General features: G+C 43.8%; 1 protein-coding gene across 1 annotated transcript; it reads left to right on the forward strand.

The window, feature by feature from the left end:
* Nucleotides 1–3,372: 3,372 nt before the first annotated feature.
* Nucleotides 3,373–8,449, forward strand: LOC122040745 (tobamovirus multiplication protein 3-like). Its single transcript, XM_042600171.1, has 11 exons — nucleotides 3,373–3,756; nucleotides 3,938–4,028; nucleotides 4,121–4,173; nucleotides 4,259–4,351; nucleotides 4,436–4,507; nucleotides 6,206–6,278; nucleotides 6,367–6,412; nucleotides 7,666–7,729; nucleotides 7,804–7,857; nucleotides 7,942–8,019; nucleotides 8,100–8,449. The coding sequence occupies exons 1-11, from the start codon at nucleotides 3,607–3,609 to the stop codon at nucleotides 8,190–8,192; spliced, it is 867 nt and encodes a 288-aa protein (XP_042456105.1). The 5' UTR covers nucleotides 3,373–3,606; the 3' UTR covers nucleotides 8,193–8,449.
* Nucleotides 8,450–16,536: the final 8,087 nt, after the last annotated feature.

Consider the following 16,536-nt stretch of genomic DNA (forward strand, 5'->3'; position numbering starts at 1 on the left):
ACTCTAGAAACCCCCGAAGAGATTTTTTGGAGAGGCACAATACCACACTATTGCTAAGAGGGCTTGGACATGGCACCGCATGCAACATTAATATGTTGCTAGGAGGGCTCGAACCTGGCACCTTAGACAACAGGTGTCTCCATGCTTGCCACTAAGATAGAGGCACTTTGACGGCTGTATATTGTTGGGACCGATGTGCCCGCTAGAGGGGGTGAATAGCGTTTCATCACGCTTGCGTCGGTTTACTTCGTCTTGTTGTTGTGCAGCGGAATGCTCGAAGACAAACACTCACAATGCTAACACCTAGGATTTACTTGGTATCCACCTCAAGAAGAGGTGACTAATCCAAGGATCTACACACGACACGCTATCTTCACTAATGAAAACCTCCTTCTCAATCGCAGCCGGAGGCGGAGAAGCCTTGTACAAACTCACACACAACACAAACACAAATACAAGAAGAAACTCTAAGAATACAAGTGAATACACCTTTCTTCTTGCTACTAGTTGTTGCCTTTTGAACCTTGAAGATGCTCCTCAAGTGCCTTTAAGAACTGGCGTGAGTGCTGGAGAAATCGCTGTGAAGATCGCTGTAAGCCTGCAGGAGAAGATCGCAAAGATCTGCGGAGAAAAACGCTCCACAACGGCTATATCTTGTGCTCCCAATCGATTGAAATCAACCCCAATCGATCGCCACGTCAGCTCCGCACAATCCCAGCCGTCCCTCACCTGCATCCTGCGCAACGGTCGAATCTCAATCGATTGGGACATTCTGAATCGATCCACCAATCGATTCAGATGCTTTCTGTGTTCTCGCGATCACGCGAGAACTCCCAGCTCCAATCGATCGACCGATTGATTGGAGATTCCCAATTGATTGCCCGATCGATTGGGAAGACCTCTGTGCTCGCGACTGATGCTCCCAATCGATTGGGTCATTTCTTCCTTCGCAGCACACTCCAATCGATCAATTGATCGATTGGACCTTGGTTCAATCGATTGACCATCCTGAACTTAACTCAATCTCAAGTCCAAAGTCTCCAACCCACTCCCGATCAACCGTGACCTATTGGGTCTCCATGCCTAGCATTTGGCCACACCCGACCAACCTCGAACTAGCCTCTAGTCTCCTCCATCAGCCTCGCGTCCCTCGGATATCTCCCCATCCTTCACGCCTTGTCTTCAGGAGCTTCTTTTGACCTCATCCTAGTTGTCGGGTCTTGCTTGCCAAGTCATACTAGGACTTACCTTGCCAAGACCACATGCTTGGACTTACACCCTTTGTCAAGATTATACTTGGACTTTCCAATTACCTGGCTTCTCAACAGGACTTTCTCCTTTGCCAAGATCACACTTGGACTTTCCAATTGCCTGACTCCTCACCAGGACTTTTCCTTTACCAAGATCACACTTGAATTTTCTCCTGCCTAGCTCCACACTAGGACTTTCCCGTTGCCTGGCTCCTCACCAGGACTTTTCAAATGCCTAACCTCCAGTTAGGACTTTCCTAGTAAAGTCTCATGTCAACCTTGACCTACTTGACTTGTATTCTCATCATCTTAGTCAATCCTTTGACCATCTCCACAACCGGATGATTGCTCCAGTAATCTCCTTATATTGTCAAATATCAAAACTCAAATCTCAACTCAAGCTTAGTCAAACTGGTCAAATATGACCTAGGGGAATTGCCCCAACAATCTCCCCCTTTTGGATGTTTGACAATACCTCTAAGTTAGACTAAATCCTATAGTCTTAACCTCTTCTTATACCAAGGCTAAATCTCATAGCCTTAACCTCTTCTTTATCACAAGGCTAAATTCCATAGCCTTAACCTCTTCTTTATACCAAGGCTAAATCCCATAGCCTTAAGCTCTTCATGACAAGGCATGAATGAAGATTTCCTTCATCCTCTCCCTTTCCTAGAGGATCATTGACTACATTACGTTAGCTAAATCAATTGTGATAGCGTCATTGACTACATTAGGTTGGATCATCATCTCAATTTGGTTTGACTCATTCACACTAAAGTTTTCATTCTCAATGTCATATATATATAAATTATTAGTGTTTGAGTAATCATTGTTTTTAGTGCTCAAATATAAAATGGTTTTCAACATCTAAGGATACAAAGTTAAAATAATTTGTATCCCCTTCTAAATTATATGGGTCCTCATTAGCTCATATGATGATCTATCTTCCTCCTCTGTTGTAGTATAATGACAACTTGTTGGGTATTGGAATACAGTACAACTTCCTCATGTACATTTTTTTTTGACTCATAAGGATGTCCTTAGTTGATGGATTACCTAGTGGATGAGAAAGACATCAATTGTTGCTTAAGATTATCAATATAAGATAGTAAATCAGTAGAAATTGATGAATCCCTAAAAACAAATAAAGTGAGTTATGAGAATGAAATAATATAAAAATTATTTATGAACAACAAATAATTTACACTACTAGCTAGACCAAAATGTTATAGTAGTTATGATTAGTTAAATGCCACAATGTGATTAGACCATAATGTTGTAGCAGCTACAACTTTATAACTGCTACAACATTCTGGTCTAAGAACATTATAGTAGCTATGAAAACCCTAAATAGTAACACGAAACAACAACAAGTAGTTAAAAGATAAATAATAGATGATTATCATATATATAGGGGAACACATTGCATATGAACGAGGATTTCGAAGGAGGAGAGTTCAAATTGTTTTAATTTTTTTCTAGCAGTGGGTAGTTAAAAGATAAATAATAGAAGATTGATAGATTTTTTTTTCTTATATGTCTGATAGCTTTAGACAGGCTTAGAGAGGAGAGGAAGCTTAGGAGGCAGGTAGGCGAGGCAGTGCAGTGGAGTTGATCAATGAAGATAGTGAAGGGCGAACGAGGTATTTCAAAAGAGTTGGGTTCGAAATATATTGAATTTTTTTCCCGCCTATATGCCTCGACCCACCTTGAACCAGTATGCAAACTACCTAAACTCAAATGGAGCAGTTAATTAGGGGGAGAAGGATAAATGTACCATGGATAGGGATGTAAACGAGTCAAGATGCTCACAAACTATTCGGGTCTCAATTTGAAAAAAAAGTTCATTTGAATTCATTCGATTAAGTTAATGAACTAGTCGAGCCTGATTTCAAGCTCGAAAATATTATCAAACTAAACTTGAGTTCAATAATATTTGATTCATGAGCACATAAATATATTCGTTTAAAACTTACTAATATATTCATTTAGAAACTCAGGAACATATTCATCAAGAACCTCACGTATTGCTAACGTGATTATATATATAAAAGTTTCTTTTTACAAAATATTCCTGATATTATTTGTTGACAGATCCTATTTTGGAAACATTCTAGCGTCGTCGTTTTCCCACAGCCAGAAACGTGTCGACTTCTGCTTCGTCTCGCTGCCCCGCGGTTTCGGCGACGCCTGCGAGAGCCTTTCTCCGTCCTTCCCTTTCTCCTCCATTTTCCCTCTTTTTTTCTTCTGTTTTTTTTTGTCTTTTCCATTTTTGTTTCTGGCTCTTCCTCTTCCTCTCTCTCTCCCAGATTCCGCAGAGTAACCTCTCCTCGCCGGAAAGTTTTAGCCCTGGCGGATGCGCCACCTGATGGCCTCGCCATCGGTCTTTCTCTTGCTTCGGAGCGGCGACGATTGGTGGGACGAGGTGAACAACTCCGTCTCGTGGCAGGATCGGATCTTCCACACCCTTGCCGTCCTCTACGGCCTCGTGTCCGCTGTCGCCCTCGTAATTTCCTCTTCCCTTATTTTCGATTGTATTTCTGGATCGAGGGTTTCTGTTCTTATCTCGTCTTGATTTAGCTGCTAATATTTATTCGAACGGCCAATTTGACTAATTGATAGGGTATAGGCAATATCCCGGCGCGTGTATCATGTTGTGGTCAATGTTCATATTTCTTAATTTGCAGATTCAATTGGTTAGAATTGAATGTCGAGCATCAGAGTTTGGTTGGACGACGCAGAAGGTCTTCCACTTATTGAACTTCCTTGTGAATGGGGGTAATTATTTTGTTTTTCTAGCTTCCATAATCGTTACTTGTAGCCATGATACACTCATTTCCTGCTGCTGCTTTGTAACTCCTGCATTGCAGTTAGGTCACTGATTTTTGTTTTTCGTTGGAGAATCGATGAAATACAGCCAGAGGTGCGCTTGGGGTCTCATTTGGCTTTTTTCTAATGTGTCTTTGATGGTTCTCCATGTTATCTAAATATACATGTTGGTGCTTCAGATAATTCAGCATATTATTCTTGATTTTCCTGGTCTTGCATTTTTTACAACCTATGCTTTGCTGGTGTTATTTTGGGCAGAAATCTATTATCAGGTTGGTATTCACAATTTTAGCTAGTAATTCTTTGACAGAAAGTTGACTGAGTAGTGTTTATTTCTTGTTTGATGCTACCTTCAGGCACGTTCAGTATCTACTGATGGGCTTAAGCCAACCTTCTATGCAATTAATGCAGTTATCTATGTTATACAGGTAATTTCACAGGGTATTTTCTACAATGCATATAGTGATCCCTTCTATGCTGGGAAAGGATTTCTTATAGTCTTTATATATAGGTTGCAGATTAATAGTCTACTCTCATTCACTATATGTAAGTTTTTCTAGGTGTTAGAGTTATTAGATTTAATATTTTAGAGGTTGCGGTCTAGTCTTTGGGTCTTATATCAAGCTTTTGTCCATAAGTGATAGTTTTCTTTTATAAATAATACAATATTTTTTTTCTCTCAACCTGGTTTATTATCATGTCTTCTCAAGCTCTCATAGTTTTTTCCCTCCTAAGAGGAACTCCACAACTTGAATGTGACAACAAGCCTCCTTTGCACCTCACACGGTTGCCTCTCCACCTCTTAAATTGTCTTGGTGTAAACCCTATTTCTCTCCCTTGTCCACTATGTGGCATTCACTCGATAGAGGAGTTATGTCATGACATCACAACATCTTCCATGTAGTTCCTTAACAAAGCAGTATTCTAACCTCGTCATTATCAAGAAATGCCAACAACTTTCCCTCTCACATATCATTTCTAGGCAGAAGTAGATTTGAATGAATCTATAGTTGAGCGTTCCTCCCCTCACATCTAGGTCTCATCCTCAAAGCCACCTCCTTCCACAATGGCCTTCTCAGCAAATGCCATTTCTTGAGGAAAAAATCCTCTTGATTCCTGGATTCTAATATCCCCTCCGTGCAAGATCTGCACACAACATTGACAACTAGGAATCTACAACCTGAAACCAACAAACCAATTCATATCAGAAAATTTGGTTCGATGGTATATCATTTTGATTTTGGTTTACAAAGTAGGTAAAATTAAAATCTAACTAAACCGTAAAGTTTAAGGTATTTATAATATGTATATAGAGATATATTAGTATGATAATTGTTATGGTCTCGTATTCTTATTTATTTGTTATGTTCACTAATCAAAAAAATTCTTAAATTTCAGTAAACTTTATTTGTGAGTCTCAATATAAATCTGGGTCTTTTGCTTACATAAAATTTTATGTCAAGAGTATAAAAATTTGGATCATATCATATATATATTTTGGGTCTTTTGCTTACATAAAATTTTCTTTGTTAGTGTATCTTTTCTATACCTTTTTTTTATTGTTCCACAGCATATGGTGCACATCTCTGTCAATACTCAAACTATTCATATGGCTTGTCCTATGGTAGTTTTATTGGCCATGGAATCATATTGTTAACCTTGGGTAGTTTGAAATTAGACTTGAGGATCAGGTCTAGTTGGGATGATTTCTATGATTATCCTATTATTCCACACAATGTTTAGGTCTCTACAAGATTGGTGTTTGTTCATTCTGCTACAAAAGTGTGTTTTAGTGACCAAAAAAAAAATTGTCACTGAAACTTAGTAATTTTTCATTAAATATTTTGTCCATATATTTCGTAGATTCTGTGGTTAAAAGTATATTATTGATGGCATCAATTGATCCATCAATAAATTTAACGTTAGGGGCAACTTTTTTAAGTTACTAATTGACAATTATTATGGTATCATCATTAACTGATACAAGATAGTCACAACTTTGTGACAATTTTTCATATAATTATTATCAACAACTTTGTAACTAAAATACTAGATAACTGTAAAATTTGTTGTGGGTAAAACCTCAGCCTTTTGTGGTGACAGCTTTTTCTTTCAATTGTATGCAGATCTCTCTATGGTTTGTCATGTGGTGGAAGCCAATTGGTGCCATGGTCATTGTCTCCAAGATATTCTTGGCAGGTTTGCTTCTTATTACTGTATTTTTCTATGGCCCATTTTAATCAATGTAAACTGCAAGGTATTATGGAAACATCATCTTCTTTGTCAGTTGTCTCATTGCTTGCTGCTCTTGCCTTTCTTCTATACGGAGGGAGGTATGTTCATTCTTATCTGCCTTGTGAACAGATACATACTAGAGATCTTCAATTTTTTGTTTTCATCATTCTTTTTTCTGTAACATGTTAGGAGATTTATGCCTCATTGATGCACTGTTTGAGCAGCTTTATACGATAGATATTTCATTTTTTTTGTATCATTCTTTTTTCGGTAACATGTTTTGGGGATTTAAATCTCATTAATGCACCGTTTGTTTGCTGGTCTCTAGTATGATTTATTTAGGGGGCGTTTGGTTAAATGATGGGAATGACTATGGGTATGAGTTTGATAGTAAGGTGTAATGAGAATGGGAATGGAAATGAAACCCACCTAGTTATATGGGTTTGGTTGATTCCCATAAATCTAGAAATCATTCCCAAATTGTCATTCCCAAACCCACAATCCAAACACCATCTTTTACTATCATTCCATTCCCTCATTCCCAAACCCATCAACCAAACACCCCCTTAGTTTGCATATGTTTCCACCGTATCCAGTTTAGTCGAGGGAAGGTTTGGGCCTTTGCTTTTTCAGTATTATGTGTTTACATATTTGAAAGCTTATTGGTTTTGGCCCACATGCAATTCCTAGTTTCTGAGAAACCTAAAATTAGTAAACAAACATGCAAAATGCCGAAAGGCTTCCTCCCGGATAGAGGGGAAAAATGTCTTCTCTGTTACTAAACCATTTTCTGCTATATGAATACACAATGCTTCATTATTATAGTTCCTTTTGGATTTGGTAAAATTCATGGTGATATGAGGTATAAGAGTGCCTTTTCTGATTGTTATGACTTACAAGTGCTTCACAAACTTGGTAGGGAATTGTAGAGGGGTTGGTTTTAATATCAAAAGGATAATCCATGTTTAGTCCTGCTAGTTACAATGCATCTGCAGCTAAAAGTTATGCAAAGGCTCTACTCATTTTGCTGATTCTTGTTTTGGTGTCTTTGTCATGCATAATATCTAGAAACAGACGACAAACTTCTGAGACAAATAAACTTAAACGTGATGTTCTCATCGATCTGTTTATTATTATATGAACAAAAGGCACATGCTGTTATAGTAATTTTATTGTTCCATGTGTGTAAATAAGATTAAGGACATTCAGGAAAGCTAATACATTTCTTTAGCTTAGAAATAGTTCAATGCTTCAAGATATCTTCATAGCTGATGTCCTTATCATGGGAACTCCTTGTTGCATGCACTCCTTTTTGCATTTACTTTGTGAACTGATATTATGTTACGGATAGGCTTTTCTTAATGTTGAAACGCTTCCCTGTGGAGTCAAAAGGGCGTCAAAAGAAGTTGCAGGAGGTATTTATTAGCTACTAATGTTCACTTCTCAGAGCATTGGTATAGATACTGATTACCTTGTTTTCCTTGTATAGGTCGGCTATGTTACAACTATATGTTTCCTCTGTTTCTTATTAAGATGCATTATGGTAAGTGTTTTGGTAAGGTAGTTTCGCTTCATAATCTGTTTGCTAAGATATCAGATTTATCAATTCTAATTATTGAGTTTGCAGATGTGCATCAATGCTTTTGATAAAGCTGCAAACCTTGATGTTCTAAACCACCCAATTCTGAACTTTATCTACTACATGGTATGATCGATATTCTTCCTTACTGGTCTGCACAGCTTGATGTTTGCATGATTCTCACCGTTTCTTTTTGTCTCCTACAGCTTGTTGAAGTCCTGCCATCTTCCTTGGTACTTTTTATCTTAAGGAAGTTACCTCCTAAACGCGGGCTAAATCAATACCACCCAATCCACTAAGACTAGAAGATGATACTTCTGCAGCTGATAACTAAGTGTTTCATGCTGAAGATCCCAGAGAGGAGTTAAACAGAACTGGCACCCTCAAGTTGTGCAAATTTTCAAAGAGTTAAGTTTGTTTCTATGAGGCTTCAGGCGGGTGGTCTTTTCAAGTCCTTGTAGCAATTTAAACTAAACAATTACCATGTAGGTTAATCCAATATACTCTGTTTCTTGTTTCCTCCATTATTTATTCCAAATCCATTAATACCGATGCAGATCGAGCGAAGAAGTTGTCTGGATCACGTAAGCATTCTTTCAATCATATTATTAATTTGTTTGTAGATTGGATTCATCTTTTGATGTGACCTCCTTCGCTGCCGAAGGTGGAGATTGTTCGTCTCTAATGTTTGTTTTGATGATCTAAGCTAAGCTTTGTAGTTATGTAGTGACTTCTTTTGCACTTCTTGAAAAGCTTAGCTTAGCTTTTGATCTAAGCTAAGCTAAGATTTTCGACAATTTGTTGGATTATCAACTCTGAATACACACAGATGATTTGCTTTCCAAACTCTACTACGCAGTTGCAGCTCAAGCCTCCAGCAGCAGCAATTTGATGAATTCACTACTCGAATTTCTTGATCAGTGAGAGATCATGCAGCATTTTCTCAATTGCGTCGTCTTCAAGCATTCACCCTTTGCTCTGCCCCCAAAACCAGTTACACGGAGCAGATCCATTAGTCACAAACTATGATCAACCTTGAAATGCAACATTAGAAACAAATGCATGGAATTTACTAGGTAACCACATATAAGATTCAGTTTAGCAATAATGGAATGCGCATGGCTTCCACACAAACCCAAAACCAATCTGCGCCATGCTCGGAGGCATGAAGCACGAATGGACCATGACAAGCAGATCCCCTTACTATAGGGTGAATTTTTCTACCAACTAAAAATGGTAAAGTTCATATCAGGACACAACAACAAACTATAAATTTGGATAAGAACAATCCAAAATAAATATCAGACAGGCTCCTTTGATGAGTTAAGACTTGGGACTAATCCACGAGACAAAGACGCTAGTGCTAAAGAAAACAGCTCGTCGTAAAGTAATCCAATCTTTACCTTGATAGATGGGACAATCGCAATAGCTTCTTCAACTGTTTCTGGACAGTTTTCCAAGTACACAAAGCTATCACCAAGAATGCACACTATTATGGTAAATGTTTCGAAATGGTTGTAAAAAACGAAGTAAAAAATTAGTAGGGTCAGACCTCAAATTCAGCCAATTTGTATCTGCTCAGAACTCTAAAAATAAGTTCTACATTATTACACCTGAAAGAGAACTTTTAAACCTATGCTAACCCACAGAAACAAGAGAAAGAGAAGGCAGCACATGTCTCAAATAAAAAAACTATACTTTTAACCACACACTAACACAAATTAGACAAAATCTTACCGTAATATTTGATTATGGAGAGTTTAGCATTATTAATAGTCACATTGACACTGGATTTGAACAACAAACAAACAAGATCTGCTTAGCATTGGAACCATTAAACAAGAAGGGTTCGGTAGTTTCTTGTGCATGCCATATTCAAAGTTCAATGAGCTATGTGACCATGCTATAAAGCAGTGGAAAAAAACATAGTGTTTAACGTAAACCCGCGAGATGAAATAAGAAAGAAGGCACATGAAAATGTTCTCTCCAAACTGCATACTCAACTGTAATATAATAGTCATATTCTAGGTAAGATCTCTAGGAACAATTCTGACCCTCAGACTAGGAATTAGACCTTCCCATCAGGTTGAGATATGCAATGGGAACAGAGATCACCACATCAATAATTTAAAATTCCCTTCAACAATTCTGACCTAATCAAGCTGTAGAAGGATATATGCTCATGTCAAAGACAGCAAATTTCCTTCCGGGTTATTAATAACAGAAAACCTAATATTGGGAATCATGCAGTAACAGCAAATTCTCTACTCTGTATTTTCTCTCCCTCCCTCTTATGGTGGCTCGTTTCCCAGCCGCCGCTTGCCGCTGTCCTTCCCATGACATCACCATAGGCGGCGCAGCAGCGCATCTTCTTGCAGATTGTGGCTTCCAATTATACAACGTCGATCCGGCCTGTGCGCGTCTCTCCGACCGATAAGCGGCTGTTCCCCCTCCGAACTGAAGCGGAATCCCCAACGAGGTCGTAACAAGGTTATTCAAAAGAAATTATGGATGAAAGAGGAACACTCACTGATCTTGTCCGAGTGCGAGTAGACGGACGCTGAGAAGATGACGCTCACGTTAACTGGATGTCGGCTGAAGGCGATGTGGACCTCTGACAAGCTAAGCTTGCAACCATAGAATCGTTAGTGCCGAGCCAGGGAGGGGTTCCCCGGTGATGGTCCTCCGACGTTCAAGGCAGTCACCGACAAGCGAATGAAGGATGAAGTAGAAAGAAACAACGTTACTATAACTACAGTAATCCCAAAACATATCTCCGACGAAATCTGGAGGTCCTTATATAAGTCTCTTGAGAGACGCGTGCATGCTTCCCGAGGCGTGCACGCTTCTCAAAGTATACCTGGAAAGGATGTGTCGGAAAAGCGTGTCTGACGCCATATCTTAACAGCTCGGGTATATCTCTGACGTGACAGTGGAAGCTTCCACCGTACGATTCTTTATCTGCCCATACCACCGACCACGTCGCCTGTCAATGGCACTGATCCCCAGGAAGATATTGTCAACTGCTCCCTTTGTCTGTTATTGGGCCGAGAGGGAGAGCCGCTCGACCAGTCGGCTGTTCGGACAATGCAACGGCCGGGCCGAGCGTCCACTCGTCCGATGAGCTGCTGCCGACTACACCCCGTCGGGCGAAGGAGTCCTGCCTATCGAGTCGAGGCTGCATCCACTGTTTGCCAAGCGGGATGCCTGCTCAGCCTTCGTGTCTCCCTGGTTGAGCTTTATGAGCGTCGGAAGCTCGGTGTCTGACCGAGTTATTGAAGTGTTGGACCAGCTACTCTATCTGCTAACCGGAAAGGTAGTTCGCCTGATCGGACGTCTGCCTAACGGTGACCACTTTGACCACCTGTCGGACGGGCCCTACCTTACCACCGGATCACATGCCTCCCCCTTAAGTCTAATCGAAAGAGGTTGCAAGTCTGACTGACTGGACAAGCAGTCTGGTGACCAATTGGCTGATCAGCTAATGAGCCGGTTGGATCCTGATCGACCCGTGTAGGACTAGTCTTTCTCGGCCGAGCACGCGCCCACACCCATTAAATGCTGCCCTGTGGGAGAGCGCCACGTGTTGCCGGCGCAGGCGCCGCACGTTCGAGGTGACAGCTGCTGATGTGATGTTTGGCAGTTCGAATTCAAAGGCTGGATGTGCACTCCGATTCCCATGCCCTAGATCGGATGACTCTGGTCGGCCACGCCCATTTTTATAAAGTCTCAGCGTCACCCTTTCTTCCTCTGCATTTTCTCCGTGTTCTCGGACAGTTCTGCTCCGACGATTATCCTGCGTCTAGTGCTCCGGCGGTTCTTCTGTGTTCAGTGCTCCAGCGATCCTCTCCCTCTTGTAAGCTCTCCCTTTCCATCTACATTATTGCTTTCCTGTTGCTCCTTTTCGGTCGCCGTACTTTTCAGTTTTGTGTTTTCTGGCCATCTTTCCTTTCGTATCTTCTGCCTTTTCATTCCCCGGCCATGGCAAGCTCCTCGCAGCCGTCCGACCCCATTTCCAGTCTCTGATACGCCACCATGGAGACTCGATTCGACACGGCCGACGCCGCGCATCTGATAAATGCTTTTGACCTCCCGCCCGACCATGAAATAGTTTTAGCCTCCCCGTTCGACCGGCCCAACGGCCCGCCGAACGGCACGGTTTGCTTCTTCCGAGACCAGTTTGTGGCCGGTTTTCGGTTTCCCATTCACCCCTTCATAACCGAGGTTTATAACTACTTCCGCGTCCCACTCGCCCAACTCATCCCTAACTCTTTCCGCCTGCTGTGTGGCGTGGTAGTGTTGTTCCGAGTACACAACATTCCACTGACCTCTCATGTTTTCCACTACTTCTACTATCCCAAGCAGTCCGAGCTGAGCACGTACCTTTTCCAATCTCGGATCGACCTAATCTTCTTCGACAAAATGCCTACCTCCAACAAACACTGAAAGGAGTACTTCTTCTTCCTGAGACTCCCCGAGCGGCCCTGCTTTCGGACCAAGTGGCAGGTCGGGCTCCCTACTCAACCTGATCTGAAGAGATACAAGACCTGACCGGATTACCTCCACGTTGCTAATATGTTGGCCGGCCTGAAGTTCGATATTCACAAACTGTTGTCAGAGGGTGTCATGTACGCGTTCGGGCTAAGTCCAATCCGAACGAAGCTCCCGAGCAGCCTAAGTATGGAATTTCTCAACCTGCTTCCTTTGAATCTAAATGATTCTGTTTTTCTTTTACAGTTGACATCATGATGCGCGCCCGAGCAGCCGACATTATGAAGGCCAAGCAGGCCGAGATTGAAGCAGCCGTGGCTAAGGAGATGGAACGGCTCAGCCTGCCTCCTGTCGACTCATAGGAGGGCATAGCTGGGGAAACCGCAACTGTGGGCGACGGGACCGCCGAGCGGTCGCCCAGCGCGGGAGGGACGACCGACCCAGGATCAGTCCGAGCAGCGCCACCTGTCATCCCTGCTGAGGGTTCGGGGTCCTCGGGCGATGAAGTGTCGCTTTCCCGCAAGAGACGTCAAACGGACGCACCTTCCCGTTCCACTACCTCGGTCATCCAAGCCTCTGCAGGGGGGAGGCACCCCATCCCCAGCTCCCGCAACAGTGGAGGTTACCTCTTCCGATCGGACTCCGTCTGTGGCTGAGTTATCAGAGCCGCTCGTCGTGCAGCCAATCGCTTTCTTGCCACCAACTAGGCGAAAGATAACCCGCTCCGTTGTCCTTCCAGTTCACCCTGCCCATACTTCAGGACCGAGTGATTCTTCTCACTCGGCGCCGAGCGGGCGACTATTCGTCACCGCCACTCTTCACCTGCCGATGGAGGACTTTCTTGCACCAGGCGACCAGCCCAGCTCTCCCCAGCATCAAGTCTATTTTCGTGGCCGACTCGCTCGCATCTGGGAGGAAGCAAGGGCCCGAACGACCATGAAACCCCCGGGTACGCTTGCTAATAGCCATCTGGAGATGTCCACTAGGGTTAGTATCTTTAACAATCAATTCATAATTTACCTCCGCTCGGCACTAATATTTGCTTGTAGTACTGGGTGGAGAATATTGTCATGTGCCAGCGGCTGGCACAAGTGGAGGACGAGCTGAAGAAACTCAAAATTTCTGGAGAAGCCTCCTCCCACGGGCCAACGACCACCGGTCTGCAGGGCGACCTGAAGAAGGCCCAACAGCTCCTCGCGGAGAAGTAGCAGAAGTAGGTCGAACAAGCCAGTAGGATGGATCAGATCAAGGCGCAATTGAAGACCTACGATCATAAACTCGAGCTGGCTACCAAAAGGAAACAACGAGACATCGTCGACCTGGAGCAGAAAAACCAGGATGCTCGACAGTTGGCCAAGAAACTGAAGAAGGTAGAGGACTTCCTAGTTGCCGAGCGGGAGAGCCGCTCGGCCAAGGAGGCAGAGCTTCAGGATTGAGTGAAGCGCCTTGAAGATGAGCTGGCGGCCTCCCGTGCTGCTCTGACTACCTAACAGGTGGCCGAGCTAGGTCGCTTCGCAGTCCTGAAGCAACAATACCTTCGCACGGACCAATTTCTGGAGAAGGCGACCGATCGGATCGTCCGATCGTTTGAGCTGGCGATCGATGCGACACTCGACCAACTGAAGGCTAACAGTCATATCTCCGAGGCCCTATCTGATAAAGACGTGAACCGCATCTAGCTCCTTGAGTCCATTCCCGACGAGGCTTTCGAATATATCAAGTGAGTGAGACGTCGGTAGAGAATGTTTTGAATGTACTCCTGCCGTTCGATAGTGACCAATTATCAATGAAATCCTTTTGGGCTTTTTCTTCATATTCCATCTGTTTGCTTAAGTATTTGGCTGTATGGTTTTGATCGGATATTATGATCGTACTTTCATTATTGAAATATTCGCTAGGCTTGTACCTCCGGGGTTTATAGTCGCCGCTCGACTCTAGGTTTTAACGTCTCCGCTAGATGATCTTCCAAGGCAGGAGTTTAAGGTCACCGCTCGATCGTCGATGGGGACATGAGTTTAAAGCCGCCGCTCGACAATTTGGTGAAGACCAGGGTTTAAGGTCGCCGCTCGACCGTCGATGGAGACATGGGTTTAACGTCGCCGCTCGATGATTTGGTGAAGACCGGGGTTTAAGGTCGTCGTTCGACCGTCGACAGAGACATGGATTTAACGTCGCTGCTCGACGATTTGGTGAAGACCGAGGTTTAAGGTCGCTACTCGACCGTCGATGGAGACATAGGTTTAACGTCGCCGCTCGACGATTTGGGTAACCTTTCATTTTTCATTTCAATCCTGCAATCAGAGGGCACAGGAAAAACGGAAGGTACACTTCAATTACATTGGCACACCTTTCATCCAGCTCGGTATGGCTAGAGGTGGTTCGTGCTCTAAGGACGTTCTAGTTGCCGTCCGTCTGCATCTTCTAGGTAGTAGGCGCCTGAGCGGAGCTTCTCCACGACTTTGAATGGTCCGGCCCACGGAGCTTCTAGTTTATGGACATCGTCGACCGACTTCACTTTCTTCCACACGAGGTCGTCGACCTGGAATGACTTCGGGACCACTCGTCGATTGTAGTTCTGCCTCATCCTTTGCCTATAAGCCATCAGCCGAACGACTGCTTTGTCATGTGTCTCATCCACGAAGTCTAGCTCCAGAAGCCTCTGCTTGGAGCTAGACTCCCACCTCGACCGAGACAACCGCCTCCCTGCCGTATACGAGGTGAAACGGGGTTACACCCGTGCCTTCCTTAGGAGGCATTCGGATTGCCCATAATACACTGGGGAGCTCGTCAACCCAGCTCCCTCAGATGTGGTCGAGCCGAACTCGCAAAATCCACAATATCTCCCGATTGGCGACTTCAGCTTGTCCATTCTCTGAGGGTACACTACGGAGGTGAAGGCCTGCTTGATGTCATACCCCTCACACCACTCTTTGAGTTTCCGTCCGACAAACTGTCTACCATTGTTTGAGACGAGTCGACGCGGAATGCCGAACCGACAGATGATATGTTGCCAGATGAACTTTTGGACCATCTGCTCGATTATTTTGGCCAGTAGCTCGGCTTCAACCCACTTGGAGAAATAGTCCACCGCGACGAGCAAGAACTTTCGCTGCCCGATCGCCATGGGGAAGGGTCCCACAATATCCATGCCCCATTGGTCGAATGGGCACGACGCAGTGGAGGTCTTCATCTCTTCGGTCAGCCGGTGGGAAAGGTGGTGATACTTCTGGCAGGATAGACAGTTGGCTACTGTCCGAGCGGCATCTTCCTGTAGAGTCGGCCAGAAGTACCCGGCCAGTAGGATCTTCCTTGCTAGCGACCGACCGCCCGGATGCCCTCCACAGGAGCCTTGATGCACTTCTTGCAGTATATAGTCGACATCCTCTGATCCGATGTATTTAAGCAATGGCCTGGAGAAGGCCTTATTGTAGAGCTGGTCCCCAACTAAGGTGAAGCGACTTTCCCTTCTTCTCAATAAGCGAGCTTCCTCCCGATCGGTAGGCGTAGCTCCCGATCGTAGAAACTCTATTATGGTCGTTCTCCAATCATTGGGAAAGTGAGCCACTCCATCCGATCGACATGCGCCACCAAGGATACTTGCTCGATCGGTTGAGTAATGACGACTGGTGAGAGTGAGCTCGCCAATTTGGCCAGCTCGTCTGCTGCTTGGTTCTCCACTCGGGGGATATTTTGGATGATTACCTCCTGAAAGCTTGCCTTCAGCTTTTCGAAGGCTTCAGCGTACAACTTGAGTCGCGTGTTACTGATCTCGAATGCTCCAACCAACTGCTGAGCGGCTAATTGAGAATCAGAGTGGATAAGAACTCTGCCCGTGCCGACGTGTCGAGCGGCTTGTAAGCCGGCTATAAGAGCCTCGTACTCGGCTTCATTATTAGTTGCCCAATACTCTAGCCAAACGGATAACTTCACCCGCTCTTCTTGTGAGGAGATAAGCAGTATGTTGATCCCACTACCTTGTCGGGTGGACGACCCATCCACATATATTTTCCATACTGAGTCGGGCTCAGGGTTTTGCACCTCTGTGACAAAGTCGGCCAAGGATTGTGCTTTGATGGCCATTCGGGGATGATATTGGATATCAAACTCGCTGAGTTTCGTTGTCCATTTGATCAGCCAATCGGACGCCTCTGG

Source organism: Zingiber officinale, chromosome 2A, assembly GCF_018446385.1.
Source record: "Zingiber officinale cultivar Zhangliang chromosome 2A, Zo_v1.1, whole genome shotgun sequence".
NCBI classification, from domain to species: domain Eukaryota; kingdom Viridiplantae; phylum Streptophyta; class Magnoliopsida; order Zingiberales; family Zingiberaceae; genus Zingiber; species Zingiber officinale.